The sequence below is a fragment of the Podarcis gaigeae genome, assembly GCF_964106915.1.
Source record: "Podarcis gaigeae genome assembly, chromosome: 1".
NCBI lineage: Eukaryota > Metazoa > Chordata > Lepidosauria > Squamata > Lacertidae > Podarcis > Podarcis gaigeae.
Genome location: NC_139678.1, coordinates 46117251 through 46132181, shown reverse-complemented (window position 1 = coordinate 46132181; position 14931 = coordinate 46117251). Strand labels below are relative to the sequence as shown.

The 14931-nt window shown below is 42.4% G+C and overlaps 1 protein-coding gene across 2 annotated transcripts in view; it reads right to left on the bottom strand.

The window, feature by feature from the left end:
- The window catches only part of DPF3 (double PHD fingers 3), a 195251-nt gene that overhangs the window by 34775 nt on the left and 145545 nt on the right, over positions 1-14931 (bottom strand). Inside the window, exons 8-9 of one of the 2 annotated variants that reach the window (XR_014566363.1) lie at positions 5984-6112; positions 1310-2607 (exon numbers count right to left, since the gene is read on the bottom strand). Coding sequence is in view for 1 of the 2 variants with exons in the window: in XM_083747471.1 (XP_083603597.1) it covers positions 5984-6112 (129 nt within the window). In the remaining variant the exon portion in view is untranslated. The remainder of the gene's footprint in view (positions 1-1309; positions 2608-5983; positions 6113-14931) is intronic. The other variant, XM_083747471.1, reaches the window with a different exon arrangement.

Genomic DNA, 14931 nt, shown 5'->3' with positions numbered 1-14931 from the left:
TTTTAAAAGAATCGCCTTCCGCAAGACAATATCAAGTCAGGAGGCTGGAACAGATGGTGCAAGTTGCCCCCCTGTTTCTTGCAATAATGAGATTTTGTATTGTGGGAAACAGAGCAGACTTTCTTTTCTGTACTTATTAAATGAAGGGTGGTGCTTCCACAACCCAAGTTCAAACTCGCGCTCCCTAGGGCTGCTCTATACTAGGCTACAAGTTCTTCACCTCCACATCCCACAAAAACTTTGCCTTCCAGAAGTCCCTTCTAAATGCTGTCACCTTTTCTTAGTTCTTGCTTTATCACTCTAGAATGTTCTGCAAACATTCAAGCACCAATGATGCTATATACATACAGTAGCTGTTGCTGGGAACTTGGTATATACGGGAGTAACACACAAAGATATGGTCTGATCATAATCCTATTATAAATTAAAGGCCGTAGAAGCACAGAGTCTTGCACTAAAATTTCCATCAGCAATGGTGACTGGGGCTGTTGGGAGTTGCAATATATCATAGGAAGTCACTAGGTTGGGGAAGGCTGGTGTATACTGACTGGCATATAGGAATACTTCCCAGCCCTCCCTAGAGAAGAACATCCTATGTTAAGTCAAAGTATCGCTGATCTATTATAAGGCGCCAGCAAGCAGTAACATGGCCTCGTAGAATAATAACAGGAAACAATCATTAATATAAAATATGGATCACACACACACACACATACACCCCACATACATATATACACCATGACACTTTTTCAAACTTACATCTATCTTTAAGTCAGGCTTTTAAATGAATTCCTCTCGGGAACTCTACAATTGTCTAGGTCAGAGCTAAAGATGTCCCAGCACAATGTCAACTCTATAAATACCTAAAAGCATCACACAACACAATGCTATTGTCCCTATGCAAACATAGTGCTTATCCATGCTGCACTTTGGGGATCTTAACCAATGTTAAGCTAACCATACTTGAGTGCTGGCCCAGTTACGATGATCATATCCCACCTTTACTAGCCAAGATATAAACTTCTCTTTTGCCTACACATGCAGCCCCTTTGCTCTTCCCTTTGTAGCATGAGCAATGAAAAGAAGCTTCTAATAAATCATAGTTTATTGTGTCACCTGAACCAGGAAACTATGGTTACCAACCAGAACAAGCCAGGATATTAAAGCAATTTCAAATTGATATGATCATCCAAACTTAGCCAGTATGTCTGCATTGTGCTCTTTAAACAAGAATGCAGAATAGTTTGGGACAAACTTAAAAGTGCAGCCATTTCACAAACAATGAAACATACTTCATTTTGGAACATACCTTTTACTCCTGCTGCTCAGCTCCATGGTGCTGGAATGAGAGAGATTCTGTCTTCTCTACTGCCCTTTGAAGATTAGTGAGTATTGCTTTGGTTTATTTCAACAGGAGCTATCAAAAATAAGACTAAATGGGTTTTTGTTTTTTTGTTTTTCAAAAAGTAAAAGAAACGTGAGGTATTTTTTTCCTTTTCATTTCTTTCAATGTTCACATCCTTTGTTTCATTTTTGCAGAATCTGTGACTTGATGGTTGTATTCCATCCCTGTGCTTGGAAATGTCTTTCCACAACGTAGAAGGTAAAGGAGCGAAACGTAAAACACAAAGCAGTGGCTAGAAAAAGATGCCAAGGTGGGGGAGAGATGAAGCATTCTTTACAGAAGACAAATGTGTCCAAAATAAGGAGGCAAGAAATTCCTCAGTTTTATGTTCTTTGTTGATCTTCCTTGCCTTTTTATTTTTCAAACTGTTAAAGGTGAGGACAGCAGGAATATGAAGGGGGAAGTCACAAAATCCAGTGTGCTACAGTAAATGCAAACTTTTCACAGTGCAAAAGTCACACTGGCAAGGGATTGAGTTTCCTTTCCATCTGGGAACTATCCATACCACAGCGGTTTCTCTTTATGTATAGTTAGATTATCAAGTAGACTTCATTGCTTTTTTTCTCTTTTAATCTCAAAAGGTCTCTTTTTTCTAATAATATATAGAATATATAAATAAATATATAAACACTCTATGAGGCGGGTTCCTGGTGTCCAACCCTTCTGTACTTTTATTTTTTGTATCTGGCTGATATATATTAAAAGTCCAGAAAATTAGCCTTCTACTACTTATTTGTTAAAGATGTCTACATTTCAGTGGTTGTAAAGAAAGGAAGGGGCCATGAATGATCATGAATATAAAATAACCCAAACTTTAATAAAAAGAGAAGGTAAGTTTTCTATTAAAAAAAAATTATACTGTTGTGCTTTCAGTGTACACATCCAAAAGTGAAAATGGGTCTAACTGGCGACAGGGTGGGGTGGGGAATGCAACAGCCACAATAAACGTAGCAAAAAGGGCAGGAAGTAGCTCATAGAGTTTGTGTGTGATTAGTTAGTTTAGCAGCTGCCCTTTTTCTTTGTGGATGGGGAGCTGCTGCCCTGGTTTGAGAGAGGCTCTTCTGAATCATCCTCTTCAAAGCCGTGAAAAGTTGAGGTGTCGCTTTCAGATGTGGAACCGAACAAGTCCTCCGTAGTGTGTGCTGCTGCTGCTGCTGCTGCCGCCGCTGCCTCTTCCTTCCTGCTTTCTCTTCCCAAATGAGCTGACATGTATGATGAATATATCAGCACATGGGTTAAGCAACAGGCATCATCATTAATTTCATCATTATCGCTTATTATCACTATTCAACAGTTCAAACTAAAGAGATCTCCCAGCCATACAAATATATATATGTCTGTGTGTGTGTCTGTCTGTATATATCTAAAGTGGGGTTCAGGTTGATAACAGAGCAGTAGAACAGCAGCAGGAGCAATAAGGAAAGTATAAACTGAATTGCATTTGAAAGAGTAAAAAGCAAAACAACCATCACAGTTGCCCATAAACTAAGGCAGCAAAAGGGTTAATATTGTTTTCCTCTCTTTAAAACATACAGAAAGCATTTTTTTGTGATTATTTTGAGCAGCTTTAAAATAACTCATACTGTGTGTAATAGTGGGAATTCATTAAGAGTATGGAGTAACATGACTGGCCTTCATTTTGGCATCAACTGCCCTAAATGTATTATTTGAGAGTAATAATCCATTTCAAAAGTTTTCCATAACTTAAAAAAAAACAAAAACCCCAAAGCACCCTCATCCTGATCTTTCTGCACCTGTTCTCCTAAGTGGCATAGTTCTTTCGTAAAACAAAGTGGAAAACTTTTTCAGAACTAGTAAATAAGTAAATACATAATGCCAGCTTAGTAAAGTTTCTCTTTGTATATATGTTCATATATAAAAAGGCAGATAAAGCAAATTTTAAACATTTTAAAGCATTTCGTCCAAAGAAAGAAAGGTTTCTAATATGTAACTTTGACACAATTTTCAGAATACACTATATTCCTGGATCCATCTTCAGAGAGTGAAACAACAATACCCCCATTGTTTCTTGTTCAGTAATTCCAATTAGCATGACTTCAAATAGATGAAGGAAGTAGATATCGAGAAACTATTCTGATGTACAAATATCAGAAAATGTTCTGATGTACAAATCATATTCCCAAAGATGAAAATACATGTAAAATAGTAACACTTAATGATTTTACTATGTCTATACAGGCAAAGAAGCTAACCTGTCTCCTTTTGTCATATGAAGGAAGTTTCTTCAATGGGTAAATTAGTAAGGTTTTTGTTAGAATTAAGAATGATGCGCCCCCCAGACTGTATGTGCTTGTACCCAGCATGCTGTATACAGACTCAGACATCTGTGTAACAGATAACTGACTCTGGTAAACAATTCAAACTGAGTAATAGTTGCTTTGCAAAAGGATTCCATTTACGGGAGTATCCATCTCCCCCTCCTCCAATGGTAGCTTATACTAATATACTGGACTCTATAGTTAGAAAGTCTAAGCAGGTGGTTTGCAAATATGAAAAATAAATGAATAAGAAAAAGCTTCATATCTAAATTATAATGTAAAATTAGGGATGCTGGAAATACAGTGTTACCTCGGTTTAAGAACAGCCCTGTTTACGAACTATTCAGTTTACAAACTCCGCAAAACCGGAAGTAGTGTCCCGGTTTGTGATCTTTAGCTCGGTCTAAGAACGGAATCCGAATGGTGAAAGGGCACCAGCGGCGGGAGGCCTCATTAGGGAAAGCGCGCATCGGTTTAAGAACAGACTTCTGAAACGGATTAAGTTGGTAAACCGAGGTACCACTGTATAGACAGGGGCTACAAAAACAAAAAACAGCCCAGAAGACTTGGATCCAACTTTAACTGACTCACCCCAATGGTAAGCATATTCCTAGCAGAACCTAGGAAAACATCTGAAAGACTAACAGATTTATTGTGGCATAAGCTTTAATGTTTTACAAGGCTGGCCCAAATTATTGTGATGCCTGAGGCAGAGAAGCAACTGCCCCCTACACTGCAAGTCAAGGTACACAATACCTCAGGCCGGTCAAGTTATTTTGGCACCTAAGGCAGAAAATCCTGCAGCTGCATCTTCCTGTCCCAGGAAAGTACAACAATGTCAAATAAAACAACCAATGCTTTTTTTCTGGCAGTAAGCACTGGTTCAGTTGTACTATGGAGGCTCAGCCTCATGTTGCCCTTAGGGAGGGTGAAGCTTTGGAGTACTGATACTGTTTTTCCAGGGGGAAAAGCACTGAAAATAACCAAGAAGTTTCTGCCATTTCATGACACTCAAAATCAGCTACCTATGACAGCCACTTTACTCAGCCTAATGGTAGGGCTGGTGCTATAAATGACCTCCTTGATTATAAGCATGGAGTCTTATCCTCAGCTAGCAGGTGTATGTGTGTATTTGTAATTCAATATACCGGTAATGTTTAAATGTATGCAGAACGGGCCTAGGTTTGCCACCTTTGGTTGGGTTAAAATAAAGGATAGGTCGGGCAAAATATGGGACAGGTCAGGGGGGGTAAAATCCCCCTTGCTCTCCACTAGGGCCCAGGAAAGTGGGTACAGGATTGCAGCATAAATCTGTTGTGCTTTGTTTACTTTCTGTAAAGCACAAAATAGCATTCTGCTGTCACCAGCAGAGTTTGGAAGACGTAGGGACAGTCTTTGTGACCCACCGGTTTTGATAAAAAGTTGACTACTGGTTTTTAGAAGAAGTTTCTGCGTTATTTGGACAACAAAAGTAGATGATCCTACCATGTAATTAATGTCAGGAGCAGAATCAATGCAACAGATTTCAAATTCCAAGGATTTTTGTTACTATAGACACTATACAGATGCCCACCACATCCTCCCAACCTCTCTTATGTGTATGGGAGTTTCCTTTCACCACCACACACCATCAGTCAGCAACCCTACATGTGTGAAAATCTGCGCAGAAAAGGGCTGAGTGCACATAATCATGTGCATAAGAACTAACTGGATTGAACCTTATGATTTTAACCCATGGGTTTATATTCCCCCAAATCCCTAAAAAAAAATAGAAACAAGTTTAAAATGGAATAAACATTGTTAAAAACTCCTTTTTTCCTTGTTAAAAACAACGCCCCAAGTAGAATGAAAACATCCATACAATCCCCAAACTCAACAACTGAGCTGGACAAATCTCAAGATGATAATGATAAAAGGATCACAATTTATATTAAAACAGACGCACATAGATTAAAAGCATTTTTTTTAAAAAAAACCCCTCTTCAGTAGTATTACACTGCAAAGAACAATGTTTGACACACATCCTCAGTCCTATGCAATATTGTGTGTATGCTTGTGCGTGTAAGAGAGACAGAGAAACAGAGACAGAGGAGAGCGCAGTGGAAATAATTATCCAAGTTGAATGGGAACAAATCTCATCTGTATATACGGTTTTTAAGATGCCCACCCAAAACTACGTGTCTAACCAACTCCAGTTGTACAAGAAAATATAACAATAAATCTACAATTCCTAAGTATGAGAAAAAGGAATTTACACATGTCAGTCACTCACAGGAAGTTACAATAAGGAATCACCTACCAGATCGCCCACAGTCTGAACATGAGACAAGTTCCTCTGGCCTTCCGCTTTTTTTATTCATGTTAGATCCTCCAAGGCAGAAATCACAGTAGTTATTGGAGATGATGGCCCCATCTGGTCCTTTCTGGGCTGCAGGTAAGAAACATTCTTGCTTAAACCAGGAGACATGCAGTATGCAACTTTCACTCTTTTCTCTACATGGATTTGAACAATACATTTGACAAAGAGAATAACTGGAATAAAGCTAGTTCAGACTGCCCAGTGCATGTATCTGGGTGCCCCATGACTCCTGTGCTCTATGGCTGAAAATTAAAAGCAATCCCCGGTGAGTATTTATTGTGAGATTAGTGTGCCTCATGCACATAAGGTTGCTTTTCGGTGTTTTGCAGCAATCACACTAGATCATTGACATTAAAATGCCATCCAGTGTCCCCCAGACCCCTGGTAATCTGGATTTACCTTTTCAGGGGCGGGGGGGGGGGCAATCCAATAAGTGAACACAATTCCCACCTGTTGCCAACATCCCATTTGCAATATCTCAACAACCCTTGCAAATTAACCCATCACCTCTGAGTCTGGAAACACTTTAAGTTAACTGAACTTAGTTCTCATTGAAATCAAAGAGACTTGAGTTACGACTAACTTGTCCAATATATTTCAACGCAACCTAAGTTCAACTGACCATTTGGATCCAACCCATTTTTTTTTAAGTCAGAGAGCAAAGGCCAATGATGTTCCAAATTACTGCTAAACAAGTTTTAGGGGCATCCAAGTGTGCTAAGCAAGACTAGCTTTACAATTCTGGGTGTTTCATTTTCACCTTTTCCTAACTCTTAAACTGCAATTTTAAGCATACTTAAGGAATTTTCATAACAGCACATTCACAAGTAAAGGGAGAGAAGGGCAATCTCTGCCAGTCCCACTGCACACACTGATGTGCCTGCTGGATAAATTTTCAGATGGCAGGGAAGGGTTACTTGTACTTGGAACCTCATTAATGCTGGAAATGTTGCCAATGGTGACTAAGGCTAGACCTCAGGGCTAAAGTCCGAAACCTTATGGCCCAGTATCCCAATTAGGATATTCCAGTGAGGTCTTGTGCGGTTATAATTTTGTGCTGTTTTAATTTAACTTCTGCTCAGAAGTATACATCAATATTTTTTTTAAAAAAAATGGAGATTGTCTTTCAGAACCTTCTTCCCAGCCCCCACATGTTTTCTAGTGCTATCGCCAGTTTTATTTGTTCACTGTTTAAGATTTGCACCCCGCCTTTCCACCCAAAAGGTGCTCCCAACATGGCAAACAAGAATAATATAAATACTACTAGTAAAACATAAAGTTGTAATTAAATATGCAGCCCAAAATGAAAGCAAGGCAGATAAATTATCATTTAAAATGATTAAAGGTGACATGTTAAAACCGATTACAACAGGCAAGTCAGCCTGGCCTGTCTAAATAAAAATGTCTTTGCCTGGTGGCAGAGGTTCATCAGCGACTGTTAATGGCTGAACCTCTTGATGCGAATATTGTAACTCCACCAAAGGGGGAGGTGTGTGCAGGGAGACCAGCACTGATTTAAACTGGAGTTATTTTTTTACTCTAAATTAAGCTTTATGACACTACTCTAGAAGACAATTCACATCCCAAATCAGGAAATCTACCATCAGCGCCAGGAAGAGACTGTGCAGTAAGGCTTGCAAATAACAATAAAGATCGCCAAGCACTTGACTCACGTTAAATAAAAGTGCTATTTAAAACAATTAAGGATAACAATATAATACAATGGGCTGCATGAGACTTTTGTTATCTGCTTATTCTGCGTCTTATAGGCCACTATAGTCCTTTGTGCTGGCACCTCAGGTCAAAAAAGGAGAGAGGGGAGAATGAAGCCCCTGCAGTTAGTTATGAGGAAACAAAAGCTCTTTGTTTGAGGCCTAGGCTGAGAGCTTCTCTGTCCTGCGCCCTCAAGCCCTCTTCTTTGCAGTTCAAATCTTGTGTTCAGAATCTGGCTTCCCTGTTTCCACATATTTCCAAGCCTTCATCCCTCAGAGGGGTGGCTGACATACAGTCTGAACCTATAGGGTAAGTGGCACTGAGCTGCTCTCGTGTTCCTTCCCTACCCCCCCCCCCCCCACTGCTGACAGAGCTCATCTCTCTGCAGGTCTGACATGTTTCCATGACAACCAGAATCCCAGGCTCCTGCTGCCTCTAGTCTTGCCACCTGTTATTACCCTATCTCTCAAGTGTAAAGAGCTGATTTGTGGCCTCTTGTTTCTCCATTCAAAAGCAAGTTTGCAAGGAATAGGTGGGATTCAAGAAATGAGAAATTAAAAAAAAAAAGAAGCCACAGATTTGCATCAGCTAATAAATGGGAAAGGAAGAGCAGTAGAAACAGCAGAGAGGAGACAAGCTTCTTGGAAGCGCCTTGCGCTAACAGAATGAGAGATTGAATCCCTGCTGGAGACATGTCCACCTCTGGCTGGCTTATTCCCAACATTTAATGAGAAATGGAGAAAGTCATTGCGGGTGGGTTTCAAAGGGAATGGTTCATTGCACAGACCATTACATTTATTTTATTTTTTTTATTCTTTGCACACAATAAAGGTGTGGACTGAAACAAGACATAGAATAAATCGGTCAGAGTGCTGAAGGACAATCCAGATGCAGCTTACACAAAACTTAAGACATTTCGCATTCATTCAAAAGGAGCCTTTTCCCCCACCCCCACCCCCACCCCCAGATGCTTTCAACATTGCATTTCTCTGCTGCTGTTTTTAAGACCATTGGCTCAAGATGTAAGTCTTTGTAGTGGCCTGATTTCACAAATGGCTTGGAAATTGCTCTGATTATCCCCTCCACTCCAGCTGATTTGCAATCACCTCAGTTCACAAGGGAAGCTTCTCTTGGTGCAAAGGTCACCGTTGTCCTTCCAGCAAATGTTGTAGGGAAAGTGTGCAGTTTATGGGATCCGTCTAGAAGACCTGGTCTACACATAGAACAGGTCACCTTCAGGAATATTTTGCCTCAGAACAACATATGTATTCCTCTTTCCTTAACATCCAGCAGAAGGAGGGGTAAATGGACTGAAGGTGGGATAAAAATGTAAATAATCATAACAATAACGTGATACTGTGTTCAGTGAAAAGACACTGCTGTCATGCTCCTCAAGGAAGGCAAGGGAAAACACTCTTTGCATTCAAATATACTTCCTGCCATTGACCAAGGAGAAAATACCACTGGGGGGGGGGGAGGTCCCTCATGCAGCATTCTAAATAGCTGGTGCTTGGTGTGAGGAACAAATAGCTTCTCTCCCACTGAGAAGCCGTCTTGATTTATTTATTCATCCATAGCCTCCTGCTTAGATGAAAATAAAAGTTAAGAAGTTTCAAAGGAGATTTTGCATGGGAAATGGGGGGTAGCTTGGGATTCAGTGGGATAAAGGCATCATTTTGTTTTCCATTTCTGGAGACTAGGTATCAAATTATGCTTCAGATCTAAAACTGACATCAGCTGATGAGCGGAGAGGTTCCAATTTTATTTTATTTTAATCTGTCCTGGTCCAAATCAACCACAATGCAAGGTAATTTACAAGATGGCTTCCAGTAGGGTTGTCATCCCTCCCCTGACACTACAGATAAGAACAGAAAGTTTCTGATGCATCACCAGAAAATACATGGCTGATCTCAGGTGTGTGTGCCCCCCCCCCCATTTTACTCATCTGCACTAACTTTTGCATGGCAGACTTGAAGACCTGCTTGTCCCACTGGGGGCGAATGAGCACAATGGATGATAGGACTGAGAAACAAAAAAAAGAATAACAGCTACAGCTGCCCTTTCCCCTGTATATGGAGCAATTAAAAATTCCATGCCAAGTATGTGGGGTAAAATGAGGCATTCCCAGGCCTATTGGAATTCTTATTTGGACTTTATGGTCTCGAGTTCCACAATGCAGAAACGTGTCTAGCTTCTATTAGCAGGAGAGTCCTATATGCTAGCCATACTCTTCAGCACAGAGTGTGCATTCAGATGCTGCATATTACCATGAACAGTTGGGATGGCAGTAGCATTAAGCACAGAATGCTGCTAATATGACAATGGATAATTATATTTAAAGCCAGAGTACAGTAGTAGAAAGTAGGGCAAAAAATCAGGAGCAGTTAGCATTGTTGGAGCTATCTATAACTATGCAGTATGAATAGTCACACTCTCACTATTTTGTAAAAGGTAAAGGTAAAGGTACCCCTGCCCGTATGGGCCAGTCTTGACAGACTCTGGGGTTGTGCGCCCATCTCACTCAAGAGGCCAGGGGCCAGCGCTGTCCGGAGACACTTCCGGGTCACGTGGCCAGCGTGACATCGCTGCTCTGGCGAGCCAGAGCCGCACACAGAAACGCCGTTTACCTTCCCGCTGGTAAGCGGTCCCTATTTATCTACTTGCACCCGGAGGTGCTTTCGAACTGCTAGGTTGGCAGGCGCTAGGACCGAGCAGCGGGAGCGCACCCCGCCGCAGGGATTCGAACCGCCGACCTTTCGATCGGCAAGTCCTAGGCGCTGAGGCTTTAACCCACAGCGCCACCTGCGTTTGTAGACCCTTGCAAAAAATTTTATGAAAAATATTATACACGCCAAAAATAGCATGCTGTCTCCATTTCTTGAAGTGGAAAGGCTGATTTAAAGACTGGTCTTGTGTTGCTGCCCTCTGGCATAAGAAGAAGGACTTCAGATGATTGCAGGGTCTGGGTGGGTTCATATGGGGAGAGGCAGTCCTTGAGGTATTGTGGTCCTGAGCTGTTTAAGGCTTTATAAGTAAAAAACAGGACTTTTAATTGGGCCCAGAAAATAATTGGCAGTCAGTTCAGTCAGGCCAGGATCAGTGTAATATGCTCAGACCATATTGCTCCAGTGAGCAACCTGGCCAATGAATTCTGCACCAGCTGAAGTTTCTGAACAGTCTTCAGAGGCAGCCCTACATATAACATGTTGCAGTAATCTAACCTAGGTTACCAGAGCATAGGTGACAGAAATTGAGCTATTCCTGTCCAGACAGAGGCACAGCTGGGCCAGCAGCTGAATCTGATGAAAGGCATTCTGTACCACTGGGGCCACTTGAGCCTCAAGCAACAGCAAAGGATCCAAAAGTACCCTCAAGCTACATGCCTGCTCCTTCAGAGGGAATGTAGCACAATCAAGAGCAGGCAACCTCCCACCCATCTGGTCTAGAGAAACACCCACTAGTGCTTAACTCAGTCTTATCTGGATTGAGCTTCACTTTGTTGACTCTCATCCAGTCCATTACCAAGGCAAGACAACAGTCCAGCACCTCCACTGCCACACCTGAAGACGTAAAGGAGAAGGATTGCTGAGTGACATCAACATATTGCTGACAATGTACTCCAAAACTCTGGATAACCCCACTCAGCAGTTTCATGTAGCTGTTAAGCAGCATAGGAGATAAACTGAACCCTGAGGAACCCCACATTGAAAGCTCCATGGGACCAAAGAGCACTCCCCAAGAATCACCCTCTGGAAACAACCATTCAAGTAGGACCAGAACCACTGCAATGTGCTGCCACTCATCCCTCCAGAAGGATACCATGGTCAATTGTTTCGAAAACCGCTGAGAGGTTGAGAAGAATTAACAGGGACACATTTCCCCTGTCTCTCTCCCAACAGAGGTAATCATACAGGGTGATGAAGGCAGTTTCTGTACCAAAACCAGGCCTAATCCCTGGTTTTGGCATCCAAAGTACCTGAAGGATGGTATAGATGGGGCAAACTTAACATCCCATTTTGGACTCTCTGTTTTTTTATGAAGCAGACCTTTTGGAAGCCAGTCAGTTCAAATTAGGATGCCCTGACAAACATTTTCTCCAGAGTCCTTGGGAAATATACTTTTTAGACATCCACAGTGGCCAGAGTGGGGGATAGAAAGAGGAAGGAATGTTTTTCTTCCAGCAGCTGACGTCAGACAGCAAATCTATATCTGATTTTGGCAGATTCCGCACCAGCCTATTATTACCACAGATACTGCTGTGAAGAGATGCTTGAACAGAAGACATGGATGAACTAGGAGGACGGAAATAAGCAAGAACCCTGTACTGTGGCAATGATCTATCTTCCACCACCCCACAGGTCACAACCTATTCTGGGTTTGTTTTGCATTCATTAAACTGGGCTTCTTGCATTTCTTTCCCATGTAGCTAAGGAAATAATCACGGCCTGCCGTTTAACGTGCGTTTGGCCTTTCCGGCCATTTCAGAAGGCTGCAGATTAGTCATATGGATTAACACACACCCCCCACTTCCCTTCCCAAGAGCCATACAGAGAGGATTCTTGAAGTCCAGACCTTGTGACCTTGTGGACCTGTCAGATCTGATTCACAACACGCACCCAACTTAGGGAGTAGACGGCTCTGGCATTCTGGTTTTCCCTGCCTCCTCCCTGCGTACAAAGGCACCACTTAACTACTACGTATTAGCAATATGAACAATTAGCATTCACATGAAAGATGGATGGCAACATAAATTAAATCCTGATAAGTGAAAGAAGAGAGGTTTTCAGGCTGTAAATAGACATTCAAAGAGAAGCCAGGTTTTGGCTGCAGGGGGGCGGGAGATTGAGTGACTGAAAGAGCGCACTATGTAAAATCCTGTTCCCAGATACAGTGGTACCTCGGGTTAAGAACTTAATTCATTCTGGAGGTCTGTTCTTAACCTGAAACTGTTCTTAACCTGAAGCACCACTTTAGCTAATGGGGCCTCCTGCTGCCACTGCACCGCTGTTGCACGATTTCTGTTCTCATCCTGAAGCAAAGTTCTTAACCCGAAGTAATATTTCTGGGTTAGCGGAGTCTGTAACCTGAAGTCTATGTAACCTGAAGCGTATGTAACCCGAGGTACCACTGTAATACTTTTTACCAGTTCTAATAAATTTCCTGCTGCATAAGGTGGGAGAGCAGATTGTGGCTGCTGACGCAACCCACCATGAACACATCTAGGCCTGCCAGATATCCAGGTATGGGTATCCAATAGGTGTAGGAGCTCTGCACAAAATAATTAACATCTGTATTTGCAAATAATTTGGTTTAAGCCGATACAAGTTGGGTTTTTTTGCATATAGGTACTTTGCTGGTGAGATGCTCATGCATAAACAGCAAGTGAGAAATGCTTTCATTGTGAACAGGGTGGGCAGACTCAGTCCTCCCATCTCACATGAAAGCTAAGTTTATCAGAACTGGGCCAAGAACAGAAGGCGTTTGAAGGAGCTGCAGGAGCCATCAGAATCAACCTCGGAGCCAACCCTACCACTACACCCGGTGTAGTGAAGTGGCCCACCTCAGGCATCTTCTTATGGGGATATGCGGGTCATGAGTGGATAGAGCCAGCCAGAAGTGGGGTCAGGAGGAAGAGCAAGACCTGGAAGGAAAGCTCAAGGTAGAGGAAAGGGGGCTGTGGTTAACACAGCCACAGGCAATTTAAGAAGCTAAGAAAGGGTTAAAAGCGGAGCATGAGTTCAGTGTGCTTAGAGCCAGCAGATACAGCATGTAAGGGAAAGGAAGGAAGAGATAAGGAGCTAGAGGTGAAGGAGAATAGGAAGGGACTTGTGACAGGGGATGGCATGGTGCACCTAAGTGCTGTGGGCAGCTGGGCTCAAGGCAAAGGCTGTGTAAAGAGGGATAGCAGCAGCAACAGGCCTGAATGGCCATGTTCCTGCTGGAAAAGTGCAAATCACTGAAAGGATGAAAGCAGGGTAGGCTTTCATAAGGCAGGTGAGCTATGCCACCCTGCTGGGCTACGGGATATGGCTCCCTATGGTGTTTAACTGCCCCCATTGCAAATCTGTGCACTGTGACAAGCTACCCTTAAAAGGCAACAAACTGTCATTTGGTTTGTCTCCATTCTTGTGAAGAGGACATGGACACTTCAGATGGGACAGCATGCAGCAGCTGGTCTTTTGGAGTATGTTATTCTACTTTATCAACTGCTGGACCAGTTTTGAGTCCAACTGAAAGTCCTAGATCTCACTGTTAAAGCCCTAAAACATTTAGAACTTGGATGGTTAAAAGGCTGTGTGTGTTTGTATATATAAGTAGCTTGGACTATGTTTTATTATTTTTTATACGTGCTGGAAGCCACCTAGAGTGGGATGATGATGATGATGACTATAATAATAATTGCTCACTGTTGCTCGCTTCACTCACCAGCTCCACCTCCCTGCCACCCCCCCCCCCCCCCGTGAAACCTCCACCTTTACACCTGACCAAAAATGCCACAAGCTTATTTCTCTTGTTTTCAGCAGCAGCAGTGACAGGGGGTAGTGTGGGGTGGGTAGTGTGGGGTGGTTTGCAAAGCCCACTCCACCCTGCTATCACTGAGCAGTCAGGGCTCCCCTCTCAGAAGAAAATGCCTACGAGGATTTCTGTGTTACTTCTGGTACTACTCTTCCTACTGTGAGTAGCATTTGAAAAGGGGGGGGGACTTCCCTCTTAAGCACCTAAATCTCAGAGCGATTAACAAATGTTAAAGGAATTAATATGGCTTTAAGCCACTGCCTAGCCTAAGGGTGAGGAAGGGTGAAAGACAAGCAGCTTCCCTCTGAGCCATCCTGCCAACAGCATGCATAATGCCACATGGAATTATGGTGCAGGGCTAGCCTGAAATGCCCCTGCTACATAGTTGTAAAGACTTGAGTGTGTTTGTGTTGTTTACTTTGCTGTGGCTCACAGTGTGATGGAAGACACAAAAGGAGGAACACGATCAGTTTCTAATGAGTCTGGTAGCACCCTTGATGCTCAGCAATCCCCGTCACTTGAGAATGTAACAGAGGTGATAAACAACTTGACTTAATTTCCTGGAGCAAGCTTAAGGGTGGTGGTTCTGTACATTGGGGGGAACCCAATGTCAGCTGTGTTGACATTAGCATCTTCCTTCCCCATCCCTGGAACAATTT